At 53.2% G+C, this 17,752-nt stretch overlaps 1 protein-coding gene across 1 annotated transcript in view; it reads right to left on the bottom strand.

Moving 5' to 3' along the window:
- C2cd2 (C2 calcium dependent domain containing 2) overlaps window positions 1-17,502 on the bottom strand; it is a 50,709-nt gene extending 33,207 nt beyond the window's left edge. Inside the window, exons 1-2 of the mRNA XM_076867586.2 lie at window positions 17,150-17,502; window positions 8,836-8,934 (exon numbers count right to left, since the gene is read on the bottom strand). Of these exons, the coding sequence (XP_076723701.2) occupies window positions 8,836-8,934; window positions 17,150-17,419 (369 nt within the window). The 5' untranslated portion in view covers window positions 17,420-17,502. The remainder of the gene's footprint in view (window positions 1-8,835; window positions 8,935-17,149) is intronic.
- Window positions 17,503-17,752: the final 250 nt, after the last annotated feature.

Here is a 17,752-nt window from a genome sequence, read left to right as displayed (position 1 = left end):
TGAGATTATTTTTCCAAAGCAAGCAAAGAAGTTCTCAGTTATTTACACGGCTTCGAAATCAACAGGAGGCTGACCTGTGTATTCTAAGTGAACACCTCTCCACTTGGGTAGGAAGCGCAGGCTGCGCTGGTGAGGGCAGCAAGGTGGAGAGGCTCCAGGGTCCTGAGTGGCGGCAGGGGAGGCTTGGGTCAGCGGAGGACTGCTGCACCCCAGGACAGGAAGGGGGCAGCTGGCGGGAGCACCGTCAGACAGGAAGGGCCACTGGCTCCAGGTCCCCAGTGACCTGTGCCGGCAGAGGCTCTCATGCACCTTTCTGATCTTTCTCCAGCAGCAAGACCTTGAACTCGGAGAGCCACATACCTGTGCCAAGGGCTCTTATCTGGAAACTGGCCTCCTTTGTTTAGACTGGAGCCAGAAAGCTCCAGGCTGAGATGCTCCCAGGTTTTGCTATTGTTTGCCAAGGAGAAGCTCCACACATCTCCAGATCCCACCGTTCTCTTTCACTTTCCTTTTCAATTCAGCTTCACAGTGGCCTCAGCTCCTTCCCTTGGAACACTCTAGGGAACTGGAGATAATTTAATTTCTTTTGTCTCCAAAGAAACTACCAGTGCCACACTCACAGTGCATCTTAAAGGTTTATGTTATTGAATAGTTTTCATCTTTGTTTGTTTGTTTGGTACCAGGGATTGAACCCAGGGGCACTTTACTCTGAACCACATTCTTAGCCCCTTTTGTTTTAATTTGAGACAGGGTCTTGCTGAGTTGCTCAGGGTCTTACTAAATTGCTGAGGTTGGCTCTCAACTTGCCATCCTCCTGCCTCAGCCTCCAGAACCCCAGGGATTACAGGTATGTGTCACCATGCCCGGCTGAATATTTTTCACTTGAATCATACTATACAAGGAAAGAATCCCCGAATAAAATGACTCACCAATCATTCATAGCTGCTAAGCAGCCCTGAATCTAGTCTCACCTCTGTAAATACTCTCAAAGACAGTATGAGTTAGATTAAAAAAATAATATTCTACTCTGGAACAGAGGCTCCTCAATTTAAAAAATAAAGTCCATTAGAACTAAATATTATTAGAACCCTACTAAGTTATAGGGGGACACAAAACCTTTATTTTATTTTTATGTAGTGCTGAGGATTGAACCCAGAGCCTCACTCATGCTAGGTGAGCACTTTTCCCCTGAGCCACAACCCCAGCCCAGAACCCTACTAAGTCAACCCTGTTTGCCCACGAGGTCGCAATGTTCAGCTGAAGATGTATTTTGTAAGGAACTTTCCCAGAAGGCGGAGATGAAAAGTGCGGGGACCAAGATGGCAGGTGACTCGGGTGCGTGCTGGGTGGACAGGCAGGCCCGGGCCACACAGGGTACTTGCTCCAGCACTGCTCTCCTCCCCTCCTGTGTTGGACACTTTCAATGAGCACGGAGGCTGTTCGGCAGCGCTGTGCTACAGGGAGGTATCGAGACACCCACCATGGCTGAACGCGGGCGATCCACGGCTTACAAATCTGCTCTCCCCCATCGACTGTATATGAAAGGAGATTTCCTTCAAAAGGAAGGGCAGGAGAGAACTCATGGTGGGGGGCTGGCTGGCAATTAGTTCTTCCTGTTTGGAGCCAGTTTGCTTCGTCACATCGACCCCCAAAGCACACTGAATCTCAGTGTCCACAAGGGTCCTCTCACCCTGTCTCCTCCAAAGTCAAGCTGTCCCAGGGGCTGACTTGGCTTGGAGTTCCATACACAGCCACTCAGAGAGCAGGTGGCCTGGGGGCAGGTGATTCTCCCACTCAGGGTGGCATCTATGCTGCAGCTCCAGGGCAGGCTTCCCAAGAGGCACCTAGTCACCTACCTTTAGAAAGACCCAGTTCAAAATAATTCCACCACCTCTTGGCATCTGGGCATGAGTGCCTGGTTACTGGAGTGCCTGGACTTTCCACGTCACACAAAGCAAAACAGAGACAGGGCTGACTGAGCTTCCTGTCTGCACACAGGGAGACAAGCAGGGGCAATTCCAGTTGTGCTGCCCTGGCAAACCCACAAGAGATGGACGAGCAGGAGACCGGGCGGGTTCACACACGGTGCTCAGTAGCACAGGGCCCACACAATACGCCACACTCACCCAGCACCTCCTGGGTTTCCCCAGCCTTCAAGGTGGGCAGGATTCTGGGGGAAATTCCGTGCACTGGAACCCGTCTGTTCATTGCCGGGGTTTCACATAAGCAAAGCTGGCGAGGTCCTTTCTGTCATGGTGGATGAGGTGTGGGAGCCAGCGCAAGGGAACCCACAGTAGTGGAAATGCTGCCTGCAGCTCATGGAGGCCACCGGAGGCCCAACTCCAGCCTCTGCTACTCGGCAGCTCGTTCCTCGGCCACGTGACTGCCCTCTGCCTCGGCTTCCCCGTGTGCGAAGGCAGGTTTCCTCTTCTGGTAAAGGAGCACCGTGAGCCCGGGGTAGAGCGCTCCCAGGCCTCGCCCAGGCTCCGCTCACCCCAAAGCCAGCACAAGGAGAGATGCGGCAGGATGGCGGGGCGCTGCATCACACGGGCTTCTGAGCTGCACAGTCCTGCCAGGAGGTGGACACAGGTGGACACAGACCCTGCGGCCCAGAGCCAGAAGTGGGCACCCCCTGAAGCCAGACTCGTCAGTGTCCCCTGGCTTTCCACCTGGCCCTTTCTGCAGGCTGGATGGGTTATAACTTTGGTTTAGAACTTGAACCTGAATTGACCCTTGTGCCCTTAGGAGCCTCTGTTTACTTAGAAATGGCACCAAAACAGAGACAATTAAAGCTTCTCATGGAAAAAGGCAACAGCACCTGCAACCTCCTGAGAGGGTCACGGCACAACCCCGACTCGTACTGGCAAGTTTCCCAAACACAGGGCATTCCGACACCCTCGCCGGTCTTCTAAGGAAGAGCGACTGTGGTGAGCAGCCACACCAGCACAGCCTCCACCCCCTGGGCCATGTTCCCTGTCACCGTCACAGTGGGCTTCCTCACAGAACCCAGCAGGAAGCTTCGAACCCACATGGCAAGGGCTGAGGCACACCCTGCGGAGGAAGAGGTGGCTCTAGGCCACTAGAGATAAGGAAATGGAGGCTTCCATCTTCTGGGTGGAACATTCTAGAGCAGGTCTTTCCCAGGATGTGAGGAAAGAGACTGTAGGGAGGAACTTGTTCTTGAGCAAGCGCTTAATTAAAATCTGGGAGAAATGCACTCAGCACGTGTTAAGACAGGCAGAGGCAGCGAGAGGTGAGCACCCTGGGAAGAAGCACAGAGCCTGCCCGGGGTGGACTTGCCCCACCAGGAAGGTCTCCTGCTAGCAGGCCTCCTGTGGGCTGCCCAGGAAGGTCTCCTGCTAGAGGCCTCCTGCGGCCTACCTTGGCTCATGCCTGCACACAGGAGGACAGGCCTCATCCTGTGAGCAAGGCGCCACAACCTTGTAGGACCTGCTACAGTGAAACAGGGCTCGATCTTTGTCCCTGGGCCCTGGCACAGAGCCCCTAAAGCGCTTGAAGCCTTTGGAATCTCAGGAGTAATAAGAGTGTCTACTGTATGCTAATGAGCAAGTGGTAGCTGAGACCCCCGGGCCACTTCAGGGTGAGAACTGGTGGACACAGAGACAAAGGCCTGGTCCCCACATCCTGGAGGGGAGAGGGCTGGAGATTTAGGTTGATGGCCAAGTGACCATGATTGATCATGCCAGTGCTAGGAAGCCTCTGTAAAGTCACCTAAATGATCTAACAGTGCGGCCAAGGTGCGAACATGGAGGTGCTGGGGGGGAGCCAGGGGACGGGATGCTCCTCTGCTGCACTTAGCATAACTGAGAGCAGAAAGCAAGCTGTGAGCTCTGGGCCATTGTAACAGGTGGCAAGCTGAGGAGCGGAGCGGGTGCAGAAACCCCAGGTTTGCTGTGGGTCAGTCAGAAGTGCAGCTGGCAACCCAGAACTTGAGACCAGGGCCTGAGCCTACCACCTGTGAGTCAGGATACCCGTCATTGCAGGACTTCCAGGTGGTGCTAGAGGTTTGGAGAATCGGTTGGTGTGAGAAAAAAAAAAATCACATTTGAAGTCAAAAGTACAGGTGAGGCAGGGCCTAAATTGCACCTCGTGACAGGTCCTCTGGGAAGGCCTGGCCTGCTCCACGACGGGCAGACCCAACTCTGTGGGGGATGAGCCAGATATCTGCAAAGGGGATTACTCTGACACACTGTGGTCTTCAAGGACTTCAGGAGAACTCTGTCCAGGGCCAGGACTGGTCTCTGAGGCTAGTAGGGACTTCTGAGAGTCACAGTCAGGCCCGGGCTACACTGGACCAGCAGCTCAGGCGGCCAGTCCTCATTCTTATCCAACCGATCAAAGATATCATCACAGACTCCTGGATCAATGCTAGCCCTAGTGCCCCACTAAGGCTGGGTGAGAGGAGCTCTGGCTATGGTGGGAGGCAGAGGAGAGGGCAGGAGTAACAAGTGCCCTTGGAATGAAGTCTGCGCTCTTTCAGACCTTCTGTTTGTGGTCCTTGAGTTCTGAACACTTTTTTTCCTTCTCAAGAATCATGCACGGCAGGGGAAACGTGTGACATGATAACACTGACTTCCATGTAAACTTGGAGCCCATGGGTGCAGTTCAGATGCTACAACAGCAGGACACCCCCTGCTGCCCACCGCAGGCTCGCCTGATAGACCACCAGTCTCGGAACAATATCAGAAAGAGGGCTCAGCATCTTACCATCTTCCTGAGTCATGCCCACCTGGGTCACATTGCAAGAGAAGTCCTAAGCTGTTCAATTTCCAAAAATGGGAGTATCATGTTTGGCTAGCTTGTCCAGGAAAGGAGAAGATGCCTGGAGGAACCGAAGCCCCCAAAGGGATCCTGCTTCCAACCCACCCTCCCAGGAGCCGGGCAGATCCATAGACCACTGGCAGGTGAGCGCAGGCTGCAGGCTGCCGGGCCTTTCTGTGGGGCTCTGAGACCAGCTGACTGGCCCCTCCCACACCCAATGTGGGCAGGGGACGGGAGGGTCGGCGAGCTGGCTGGCTGGCCACTGCACCTTGGAGGGCAGCCTGGCCACAGCCATGAAGAGACAAACAAGGGTCATTTCCTCATTTGGCTGAGAAAACTTAAGTCAAGAACTTTGGAGAAAATCGTTTTAAAATAATGTTTCCATTTTTCACGGATGTGCCTTTTCCATGTGTCTCTGGCAGGTGATGGGCTTCCAGGAACCCTGTGGATGGCGCCATGCTTTGGGCGGGGGCAGAACAAGGGTGAGCAAGCACAGGGGAGGGGCGGGAGAGCCCAAGTCCCCACACTTTGATGCTGCTTTTGACCTTTCCGTGAGCATGTGCGATTTCCTTAATTATCTAAAACACAGTTCAACCATCCACTCTCTAAGGCAGCAATCCTGGCAAGGTATCAAGACCCTGAAAAATGCTTACAGTGTTTCCCAGGTGCTTCTAGGAATGGGGAGGAAACGAACACATGAGTAACATCCTGCGGGTAGGTGAAGACACCCGGATTGGCCGAGCACTCCCACGCTCCGCACTGTTCCAAGTGCTCGATTCGGATTAATTCCCTTCTTCCCCACCTCTATGGGAAGGCTGTCTATAGACGGGGGCTATGGAGAGGACAGCAGGAGAACACAGCTCAGCACCAGACCAGGTCCTCGGGGCCCTGCTCCCACCCCTTACAGCACAGCCCCTGCTTAACAGGCCGGGTTGGAGGAGCATGTAGCTGCCTTCGCTAAGAAGACTGGGAAGAACTTTAAAACACGAGAAAACAGAACAAATGCAGCAAATTGTAGGAAAAATGAATAAGCATAAAACAAAAAGATGAGAAATGTACACCAACACATGCCAGAGCCCACGGGTGCCTGCACCCTATGCATGCCTGTCCAAGCCTGGCCATCTCCACCACTGGACAGGCTCCGTAAACCACAGCTCAGTTAAGGAAAGGTCAACAACTTTCGAAAAAGCTCATATGAAAGCTTTAAACCTTGAAAAAAAAGTGTATGCACTTCTATGTTAGATTTTTTTTAATGTGGTAAATGACATATAACAAAAATGTGCCCTCTTTTTCGAAGTACCCAGTTCAACTGTGTTAAATACAGTCACCTGGTTGCCCAACCATCCTCACCATCCACCCCCAGAACTTTCCATCTTCCCCAACCGAAACTGTCCCCATTATCAGACAGGAACCTGCTGGCCCTGCCCAGCCAGCACAGGGCCCTCCCTTCTCTGTCTCTACACCCTTGACCCTGGGACTCTGAGCCAAACCACGGCATTGGTCCCTGGATGTCCGGCGGGCTTCGCCAGCGTGATGTCTTTGAAGCACATCCGTGCTGTGGCATGTGCCAGAAGGCCCTTCCTTTCCAAGGTTGAACATTTCATTGTCCACACACGACATTTTATCCACATTCATCCAACTTGGGCTGCCTCTGCTTTTAGCTATTGTGAATAACACTCTTCTGAACACAGGTGTATCAATACTGCATGTGTTTAGCTTTAAATTTGCATGTACATGTCTGCGGCTGTGTTAAAAGGAACACAGTGTATCACTCTCTAAGGCTGTTTTTCTGGCAATATGAAGACCTTTAAAACCAGTGTATGGAGATGTTCACACCTCTGTCCTCCTCCACCCCCCAGGCCAACCCTGCATGCTGTTCCTCTCTTACCAAATAGAAACCGCCTCACTACAGCTATTCAGTGGGCACCTGCCACACAGAGAGGCTGCTTCTTGGTCAGGGCCCCAGCTCCTTGGTCTCAGCTTCCCCCTCTATAAAATGGACCCGGGGCCATCTGCTGTCAGGTCCCTGCTAGCCCTATGGGCTATGCCAGCCTCCGCATCCTGCATTACTGCCATGGGCTTTCTCCTCCATGTTCCAGAAACTTCCAACACTCATTGAGAGGATTCATAGCTGCATGACTTCAGTATTGGCAAATCTGCAGGAAAGAGAACTCTCTACATGGTTGGAGTGGAGGGAGCTGGGACTGCACCTTGCCATCAATTCAGGAGTGTTTGGTCAAGCTTCAGCACACTCACCCTGGCCCAGCAGGGCTATGCACAGTCCTGGGGCACCTTGAGCCGGGAGTAAACAGGAGCACTCACTATAGCATCCCTTACTTGTGCGCATGGCAGGGAAGACAGCCTACAGTAGGTAAGCAAGCTGAAGTCACCAGAACCCTAAGCTGTAGTTGAAGCCAAACCAGAGCTACATAAATCAGCTGGATGAGCCGCAGAACTACAGTGTTACCTAAAGAACAAGCTTGGGGCATATAAACTGATAGACATGAAGTGAACAATCCTCCACTGTGATGGGGACATGGCAGGTGGGGTTCGAGGCCAGCAGTGCTCTCCTCCACCTGGGGTTACCCAGGGGTCCCTTCTTTCCTACTGCTAAGTGGCTCATGTGTGTAACAAGACAGCAAAATGCAGACACATCCAAAGACATTCCTCAGCATCTGAAGAGCACACACAGGCAAGGCACAGACCAAGGCCGAGGAGAAGAGCAGCCGGCCTCAGAGGAACAGGCATGGCTGGGCAGCAAGGACAGGGACAGAGGGGGGACTGTGCGCTAGTTAATCACTTAAAAACACAACTCGCTCCCATACAAATACGAGGCTAGGAAAGTTATGACCAATCGATTCTACTGTCTTTGCTATCCCCCTCCCCTTCCCTCTGTTTCCCTTTGTCTAGTCCACCTGTTTCTATTTTCCCCTCCCCATATTGTATACCCACCAGGGTAGCTCCACATCACGCACAGCAAGATGGGAACTAATAAGTCACACTTTATGTATGTATATTCTGCCAAAATACATTCTACTGTCATGTTAACTAATAATAATAAGAGGAAGAATAAGGCACATTCTCTCTGCACACAGACGGGAAATGCAGGTGAGGGTCACGGTGAGAAGCACAGAGCGATTCCCTGCCCTCCCAGAGTGAGACTAGGCCCTCCTGTCTAGGTGCAGTGACACCAGAATCTGCAACAGTAGCAATGGGGACACCACCTTTCTCCCTCTGGGGGGAATAATTCTGAGCCCAGGGGTAAGAAATATATATACACTGGTATAATTAATAATCGTAGTGATAATAGAACAGACACAGGCTATGTCCTATAGTTAACAGAAAGTTTCCAGGACTTCTTCCAGAGGCGTTCTTGGAATCTGTGTTATCTGATCGGTTTAATCACTGTAGTAAGTATGTATATTGGCTTTATTGAGATAAAACACAACCTACCTGTCTAAGCCGCAGGGTGCATGGCTTCCAATGTGCCCGCAGCGGAGCAGCTACCACTGCCACCACTCCGAGAGCATCATCACCCCAACAAGAAGCCCTGCACCTTCTGGTGGTCACTCCCCACCGGAGGACCCCCCCCAGCCCCCAGCACCTCCCTTTCTGTCTCAGTGGATTCATCTATTCTGGACATTTCGCACAGACAGAATCATACAACGCGTGGCCTTTTGTGTTTGGCTTATTTTTTCAATAAATACATTTTGTTGTTTGCTTTTTTATTGGTGTTTATGATCACACATAATGGTGGGATTCACTGCCACATATCGTGTGGCTTCTTGTACTCCTATTTCCAGGGTTCATCCACAGCCTGTCAGTAAGTCCTTCCCTTTTAAGGCTAAAACATATTCCCTTAAACAGACAGACCACATGTGCTTATCCGTTCATTCACGGATGGCCCAGACCGCAGCCTCTGCCCAGCCTCCGCCCAGCACAGGAGTTCTGCATTTTCAATGATTCTCAAACAAAATGTGCACCCTCCCGGCCCCCACTTTCACTTTCCCTCCTCCTGTAGGGAAAGGCCGGCAGTGACTGCACCCAGCTCACCTTCTCCTGGGCCGACTGGACCATGCTGGAGACTTCTCCGACGGCCAGCTCCTGGAGCTGTGGCCGCGCGTCCTGCTGGAAGGAGAGCTGCAGAGGGCCCTGCAAGACAGAAGCAGCGTGAGGAGGAGCACGTGCAGGAGGGCCTGGCCTCTTAGAAATTATGTTTGCTGTGAAGTTCTACAAATTTAGGGAAATACACCCAGACATAACAGCGATGGTTCAGTGGCTCGCACCCCACGGGTCTGCCGCGGCGCAGCACTCAGCCCTCTGCAGGCAGGATTCTGGGGAGGGAAGGACAGCACAGAACACACAGAACACACCAGAGGCTGGTGCAATGGAGACAGCACAGGTCTGTGGATGCGAAGGCTCGTGGTGGAAGGGAAGGACCACAGGCTCCACAGGGCTCCTTGAGCGCCCCGCAGGCTTGACAGGCCGCTGGCCTGGCCACAGGCTGAGAGAGTCACAGATCCTGCTGCACAGGTGCCATCCCATGCTCCTTTCCCACTGCTGGGCATCCGGGTGGGAGGCATACCAGGGCCAATCTCCCTGTGGAATCAGGGAGGGCACACAAGACCTCTGCACTAGAAGGAGCCAGCCCAGTGGCTGTCCTCAGTCCCTGCTTCACAGCCCTCCAGAGCTGCCAGGCTCCTGTCCCTCTGGCCTCACAATTCCACTCTGCCTTTGGCTCCATGCGTTTTCCCATATCCTCGCAGTAAACTCGTCCAGAGCTTACTTAAGTGAGCTCACGTCCACTTTGGTTTTTGCAATACAAAATGCCCCAAATGAGAGTTGTACAATTAAATTAATATGATCGCAAAGCAACAAGATTGATGCTTTACCTAGGAGTAGTTCACGACTCGGATAGCCAACCAAGTCTTGTCCCTTTAAAAACGGGCTCTTGAGAGGCCTTGCATGCCAGCAGTAGGACAGGGAACGAGTCTTCTTTAACTCTTTCTGACATGCTGCAGAAAGCACATCGCACTTAACTAAGTCCAGACTGGGAGGTTAAAGAGCCCAGCCCACAGCTTCCTCCTGCATCCACTTCAGAGACTCCATCACGCTGAATCAGCTCCAGCTGCGAGGCTCAGCCAAGGGCGAGTCCAAGCCACCCGGGCAAGTGCAGTGCAGATAAGCCAGCACGAAGTGAGCCTGTTGTTATTTCTTAAGAATTCCCAGTGATCAAGAACAAACCTACAGGCACAGATCATTTCAATTTACATTCAATTTAATTTCTAACCTCACCCTGTTCCACATCTACCTCACCCCCCAAAATCGCCAGGGGATAATTAAATCTACTTCTCAAGAAGGATGAAATCATGCTTTTAGGCTGCTCTGTTGGCTGGGGCTTGTTTGGGTGGCAGCTGCTGGCCAGGGGCACCATGAACTTGATCATGAAACTGCTCTGTGAGCTCCCTGCCCGGCTGAGCGAGCAGCACCTGGCCCAGAGGCCCATGCTGGCCAGGGCAGTTAGCAGGAGACGTCCAGCTGCTGGACTCAGCAAGCAATACAGTGCACCTTCTGCAGCAGTCTGAAGACATAGCCCCACCCACTGCCCAGTGCAGACTCAGGATCTGGCACACAGGGCAGGTAGTGCCCTTCTACCTGTGGTACCTTCAGGGGTTAAAACCTTGAGATTTTTCTGGGAAACTTGATATCAAGTGACATTCTCACAAAGGAAATAAATTATTAACCTACACTCAGGACAGGGAGATTGCCTTTGCCTTTTCTTTTCTAGTCGGCCTACCCACGGCAGGGCAGGAGCAGAGTCAGCCTGCACCCCTCTGCTGTCCCGCCCAGGTGGAGATGCGTCCTCTGCACACTCCTCCACTCTGCCTGCACTGAAGGAGGGCTTCACATCCCCATGGGATAAGACGCACCCAAGAGCAGCCAGGGAAACACTGAGGGAGATGAGCAGGGCTTTCCCCTCACCCCACAGACATTAAAACACACCGCAGAACCCCTGAATTAAAACCATACTTCTGGGACAGAGAGCAAACAAATGGACCAGGAGACTGGAAGAGAACCCCAGCGTAGGCCAAGTGCATGTGGAAACTTAGTACAGGCACAGCCTTCCTCATCCTAAAGTCCCCAAATCTGAAACTCTCCAAAATTTGAAACATTTAATGCTGACCTGATGCCACAGGTAGAAAATTCCATTCCATGAAACTTTGTTGCAAGAAATTATTCAAAATGCTGTATAAGTTACCTTTAGTCCTCTATGTATATAAGGTGTACATGAAACAAATGAACTTTGAAGACTCAGGACCCATCCCCAAGATAGCAACTTTGAAGACTTAGGTCCCATCCCCAAGATACCGCATGTTTATGCAAATGTTTCAAAATCTGAAAATATCCAAAATCCAAAATACTTCTGGTCCCAAGCATGTCAAATAAGGCATATTTACCTGTAAATGGAAAAAGTGGCATCCCACACCATGGGGTAAAGGTGGATTTTTAAAAAATCTGGATGTGGGGTAGCAATTCAGAGACTGCCTCATGTGTGCACCGGGGTAAGTAGGAAAACACGTCAGAGGCTGTAAGCACAGGTGCCTTATTTCTGGGGAAGGAATTAAAGATGAGAAAAGGAGAAGGAAAGAGGAACTGAGGCCAATGGATCAGTATACATTCAGGCTTGGAAGAAATACAGGTAGAAAGACACAAGAATGTGACGTGTGTGCATGTGTGTGGCACACCCGTGCTGTGCCCCGCTCTGCCCACTGGAAAGGTCTGGAAGCAGTGGGAGCCACACAGTGGCCAGCACACCCAACGCCAGAACGTAGATTCTAAACACTATCCAACAAATGGGACCTCGAGGCGCTGAAGAAGGGCGTGGGTCCAGGACCCGAGGAGAGGACAACACAAGGGGAGCCTTCAGAAAAGAAAAAACCCTGTGGAACCACAAAGCGAGGAAATGGGGAAGGAAGAACATAGGAGCGCAAGAAACTCCCAACAGCCCAGACGAGAGCGATTTCAGTGGCACCACCCATAGCCCAGTATTGGGTCACAACCTGCAGGACAGATAAACACCACAAGTGATGTGCAGAGCCAGCTCAGTGCAGAGGGAAAGGCAGGGCTCCCCTGTGGTTCTGGGCCAGTCGCAAGGGCAGGAGGAAAGAGGGAAGCAGAAAATCTCCCTAGGTGAACTCCAGCTAAGCATCTGTGGCAGAGAAGGTGCACCGAGCGAGGCTAAACCCAGAGGGGAGACGTGGGAGGAGCAGTGGGATTCGTATAGTCTCAAAGTATCTCCCCAAGAAGTGTCAACACAGGGGAGACAGAGGCGTCATCAGCTGCTGGAGGAGAACCCTGCCAGAAGCCACCTAACCAGAGAGACCCAGTCTGATATTCCCAGTGACAGGTCACACCAGCATCAGGGCCCCCTGATACAGTGACTAAGGGGGACACTGTTCTGAGTCTGGGTGACCCTGGTGCATATGGGAAAACACCAGACCAAGGGAGGCATGTTCAGCAAAGTAATGATCCATGTCCTTCAGTGTCACCAAGGTCGAGAAAAACAGGGAAAGCCGGAAGCACCCTTACAGGCTGCAGGAGATTCAGGAGCAGCAACTGAATGTCACTTGGGCCTGAGGGACCTTGGAACAGTAAGAGGAAAGAAAATCTGTGAAATTCAAATACAGTTTTCAGTTCCAGGTATTAGACATGCTGGGGATGTTCACTTGGGTGCTGTTACGTAAGTTCATTGAGGAGGCTAACTTGTGGTACTACTACAATGTTAACTTCTCTGTTACAAACTACGGCAACTTTGTACCAAACTTAATTCTTGGCTGGGAACATTGTGTTGCTATTATGGAAGGCTGGGGAAGGAATAGATGGACTCTCTCTGAATAATTTTTTTTCAACTTTTCTGCAAATCTAAAAGCATTTAAAAATAAAGACTAAAAAAAGGAGGCTTTACAAAACAGCAGTCCACCTTCATCAGCTCATTACATATCAGGCATTTTGCTAAGTGCCTCCCAGAGCCCACCTCATCTCTACAGAGTGGACTGTTTTCTGAATAAATCATTCCCTTGTAAGGATGATGCACAGAGAGGTCAGGGCTTGCCCAGGATCAACCAGCTGCTGCATGCAGAGCTGCAGCTCAGAATTGGTGGCCCAGCCCAGCACTGCCACACAGGTCCTCCAGGTAGCCAGTGGTGGGCTCTGCCCATGGCAGTGCAAGTCAGCTTTGGCTGGACTGGGTTGTCGCTGGCACTACGCCTGCTCTCCTGGCCTCCTGCCTTGTTGGGAAAATGGGTGAGGACATGTAGAGCCACAGAACTGGCGCCTGTTCCTGGCCCCCATGATCTGCAAAGTCACCGCAGCTTCCTTTAATGTTGATTCTTCAGAAGTGGAAAACAAAGTCCATTAAACAGCATATTCTGACGGGGCTGGCCAGCTCCCAAGCCAGAGGCCCATGTCCAGACGTGCACGGTGTGCATGGCCACTGTGTCTCCCCTCTGCCACGCTTGCCGTTCAGCCCACTGCTGACGAGGGTCTGCTCAGAGCCAGAGTTGAGCAGGGCACCAGGCCCAGCTCTGCCAGGACAGACCCGTCTCTACCCCAGCTCACCATGCAGGGAGCTGAAGAGGGCACAAGTGCCACCAGGTACAACCAGGGGGCAGTCACAGGTTGCCCAGACGGGGATGGGGTGGCATCTTTGCAGAATCGGATTCCAGCACCTCTGAGCTGAGATCTGAAAGATTTAGAAAAGGCCAGTGAGGGAAGGAGATGAGCATTCCGAGGAATTATGGAACGCCTGCTGGAAGGTCTGCACAGGGAAGAACCTGGACGTCTGAGCCAGGGAGGAGGGTGGGGCAGGAGTCACGGGGGAGGGCACAGTCGGCTATTGGCTGAGGGAAGGGCAGGCCCAGGGCCCTCACCCTGAGTGGCCAGCACCCTCTTCCCAAAGGACTTCCGCACTGTGGCCGCCATTGTTGGTCAAGGAGTTTGGGTTTTTGTAAGCACAACTGGAAGGTCATTGTGTGATGGGAAGGCTCTGCGGGCTGTGGCCACTTTGTTTACTAAGCTTCAGAAGCTCACATGGACATGAGCACTATTCATAGCATGTTCTGAGTTCACACAGCATCTGTTTCTCACAGAGACCGCAAACCACCCATCTTCTTGTTCGTCTTCATTCGGAGCATTTCTCTGAAGAAATCCTGAGCTGAAGGACTAAAGAAGCCACGAGCTTCGGGTCTGTCCTGATCCAGGGCACTGCCAGTTAAGGACAGGCAGTACAACGAGGCAGGCCCACGGCACCAGCAGCAGAACACGACTCTTGCTCTGGGACTGTGCTGCCACTGACACCTGGACCCAGGAGCATCCGCCTACAGGAGGAAGCTCTAGCAGACACCATGGGGCCACCTGTGACAAGCAGGCTGTCTTCCAGAGCCAGGGAGGCTGGACACAGCGATGCCAGGGTTCACGGGGGCCGGGCATGGAGTGCACTGTTGTAGGTATTTCTAAGTTCTCTGGGTGACTCTCCTGTGTCCACACACAACAATGACGAGCTGGCGAACCAGGGGTCGTTTCCTCTCCTGTGTGTCCAACTCTCTACCACATATAATGACAACTACTTCTGGAATAAGGGTCAAAATCTGGGGTCCCCTCTGATACAGGGCACCTGCCCTACTTTGGCCACTGGTCATAAGAACACAAAGCAGACTCCACAAGCCATTGCTCAATCCTTGGATCCCAGGAGACACTGGCCCCATGTTTCAGGATGAGACATTAAACAACCATACCCTTTAGCCCTTCTTACTGGACCTCATTCAAAGAAAACATTAGGGTCTCAAGTTGAATTTGGTTCCCACGGGGGAACATGACTGCAGTGGAAAATACAGTGGAGAGGCCAGCCCAGGCTCCAGGCGGCCCTCGGCGGCTCCCTCCAGCTAACAAGGTCGGCATAGATTCCACAGGAGGAAGAAAGAGGCTCAACCAGAAAAGCTTGGTTCCTTTCCATCTTGAGATACAAAGCTGGGGTGAAACCTGGAATGGGAGGGTTACTGTTGCCCTTGAATAGAAAATTCTACTGTTCACGGAACACGCTGGATATCACCAAGTTATTACCAGCATCTCCCCATCCTGCAAGTGACAGACCAAGAGTTGGTCTCTCCCCTGGCTAGGACAGAGTGATAGCAGGACTGGGAGGGGGAGCTAAGCTGTGGCCCTCTGGCCAGCAGGCTGGGAGTGCCAGCCCTAATCGGGGATTAGTGGGAGTCCAGGTGGGGGAGGGAACTCCTGCAGGCACGGCCATTGGGGTCAGGGCACCCATCAGCACTGACACCAGCACCTGCTCGCCCACACTGTCATTACTGTCACAACAGTATGCCCAGGACATTGGGAGGGTGACACATCAGTAGCAGGGAGACAGTTGCTAGGATCCTATCTGCCTATAAACCCTGTATTTGAATTCAAATCAAGCCACACTCCCAGGCACCGGCTCAGGCAGTGACACTACAGATTGGTCCATGCAAAATGCTACAGGAGACTCTGGGCTGCTTTGAGCTCAAACCCAGTAAGTGCATGATTGCTGGTGGGTAAGGCTGCAGTGTGTGGCCAACAGCAGAGAGAACAGAGAAACGCCAACAGCCCCACCTCCTTCCTCCCTGAACACAACGCCCGGCTCCCACAGGAAGACTCCGGTGATTCAGGTGAAAGGTTTTCATCCAACCCCCTCAAGTCCTTCCCTGGGGAGTCTCAGACTTGTTTGACCAACCCAAGACCAAGGCCAGTCAGGGACTTCCTCCTGTCTCTGTTGACACGATAGCACAGGGCAACCTGGAAGCTTTGCACCTAAGGGAGCATATTTCTGGAAGCCAATCAAGAAATGACAGGAAATAAAGCAAACATCCCCAACTTGCAGAAGGCAGGGCCACTGGCTCTGGGCCTGAAACTCCGCCAGGAGTCCCAGGGTCTGGATCCTACAGATCACTCACCCAACAACCCCTGTGCTCCAGAGAACAGGAACATGATGTGCACAGGCCCAGGCCACCAACCTGAGGAGGACTCAGCACCAGAAGAGGCCTGTGACCGGGTCAGTCAAAGTTCTGTGACCCATGTTTACTTCCAGGCGTGAGGACACAGGTCTCGTGGGCTGAAGCAGGTAGATGTCCAGTTCTGGACAGCTGGGGCACCAATGCTAGTCACCAAGACAGACCTCTGTCAACTGACCTGTGAACCTTTTATTTATCATCCAAAAGGTAGGTTATTTTATTCAAGCATTCAGAACAAAGTCTCTTGAGTTGTTGGGTTCAGGCTAATTTATGCTCTGACCCTTTTTGCTTTGTAATTCCATGGCCACATGTGCCAAGACATGACACAGACACTAGGCTCAGGGTGGTTGTGGAGCATCTTGAAGGTTGATGGTCCAGAAACCAGCATTCCCTTTTTCCAAGGCCAGCGGCCACTGTGTGCACAATGAGGTTGCACGAGCAGAGGCACACACCCCTGAAGGCAAGAAGCAGCCAGGTCTGCCAGAAGTGCTTCCCCACCCCAGGGGCCTCGCCAGCTGGGGAAGGCCTCCAAATAGCTGACGCCATGCCCCAGAGTGTCAGCAAACTAAGATGTCTTAAAAGTAAAATAAGTCACCAAATAATTAACAAGAAAGAAACAACAACAGGAGTGTGAGGTGGCAGTTAAGTAGCAAGCCCACAGCCTGAGCTCGGAATAAACTCGGTTCATGTCCTGCCTGTGCCACCACAGGGTGCATGACCTGATCCTCTCCCGGCCTCAGTTTCCACACCTGTAAAATGGTGAGGGCACCTGTGCCCTAGGTGTGTGCTGACTTGGAGATGATGTGTGTACCTGAAGCCCCCAGTATAACACCTGGCCCAAACTAAACACTAGTTTCATATACCCAGAAATGAAAGCCTTTTAAAAAACAAAGAAATTCTAGGTGGAGTTCAGTGCAATTAGACAGGGAAGCACATTTAGATCACAGATACTCCTTTATCAGGTGCAAGATCAGTGCATGTCCCATGGGACGCTGGAATCCACCAGGGAATCCAGACAGGGAGGTTCAGCTGGAAAGGGACGGGCCCTCTGGTGCGTTCCTCCAGCAGCCTCTATCCCTGCACAGCCCAGGCCCAGCGCTCCTGGGGTTTGGGGTATTTAATGGACCCTCCACCGAGGGTCCTCGATTCTCCTGGCCCTTCTCCTAACTTTCCCGGAGGTCTGCCAGGCTGGGGGTGGGGAAGGCTCACTTAGGGTCAGCCAGAGGCTGTGGCAACGCCTCCAGGAAGGAGGGCTCTCCCCTCACCGCCTGCACCAGTCAACCGCTGTCCCCCGACCCCAACTGGCTCTCCTGGACACTCACCCCTCTCTTTTTGGCCTCCTGGTTCAGGGCGATCACCCAGGCTGTCTGCCACTGGCTCCTCCAGCTGTTCAGCGTCAGGATCCAAGAAAGAAGCGCGTCCGACTCAGGGCGCTGCTCTGCTTCGGGCTCCGCCCGCCGCCGCGGCGGGGGTCGCGCCCTGGCCAGCGCCCACTGCGTCAGGTACAGGCCCACCGTGACCAGGGCCGCGACGAAGAGCGACACCAACACGAACCACTGGACCTCACCGAGCCACCAGCCCAGCCGGGCCATGGTGATGGCGCATACCCGGCCCGCCTCGCCCAACTTCCCCGAGCAGCCCCCGGGCCGGGACGCAGAGCCCGCGGGCGGCGAGCTCAGGACATCCGCTGGCGGCCGGCCGGGGGCTGGAGGGGGCGCGGCGGGCCGGAGCTGGGCTAGGCGGGGAGCCCGGAGGCCCGAAGCCGGGCGGGGCGAGCAGGAAGGCAATGCCGGGCTGGCGCCCGGCGGCCACGGCCCGGGATTGCGCCCCCAGCCCGCACACCTGGGAAAAGGGAACGCGGAGCAGACCCGGCGGCCGGTGCGCCCGACTCGCGTCTGGGAAGTTCCCGGGCCGCGGCCGGGCGG

Source organism: Callospermophilus lateralis, chromosome 10 (genome assembly GCF_048772815.1).
Source record: "Callospermophilus lateralis isolate mCalLat2 chromosome 10, mCalLat2.hap1, whole genome shotgun sequence".
Lineage (NCBI taxonomy): Eukaryota > Metazoa > Chordata > Mammalia > Rodentia > Sciuridae > Callospermophilus > Callospermophilus lateralis.
Note: the sequence above shows the minus strand (reverse complement) of the source record. Positions and strands in the feature narration are given on the sequence as shown.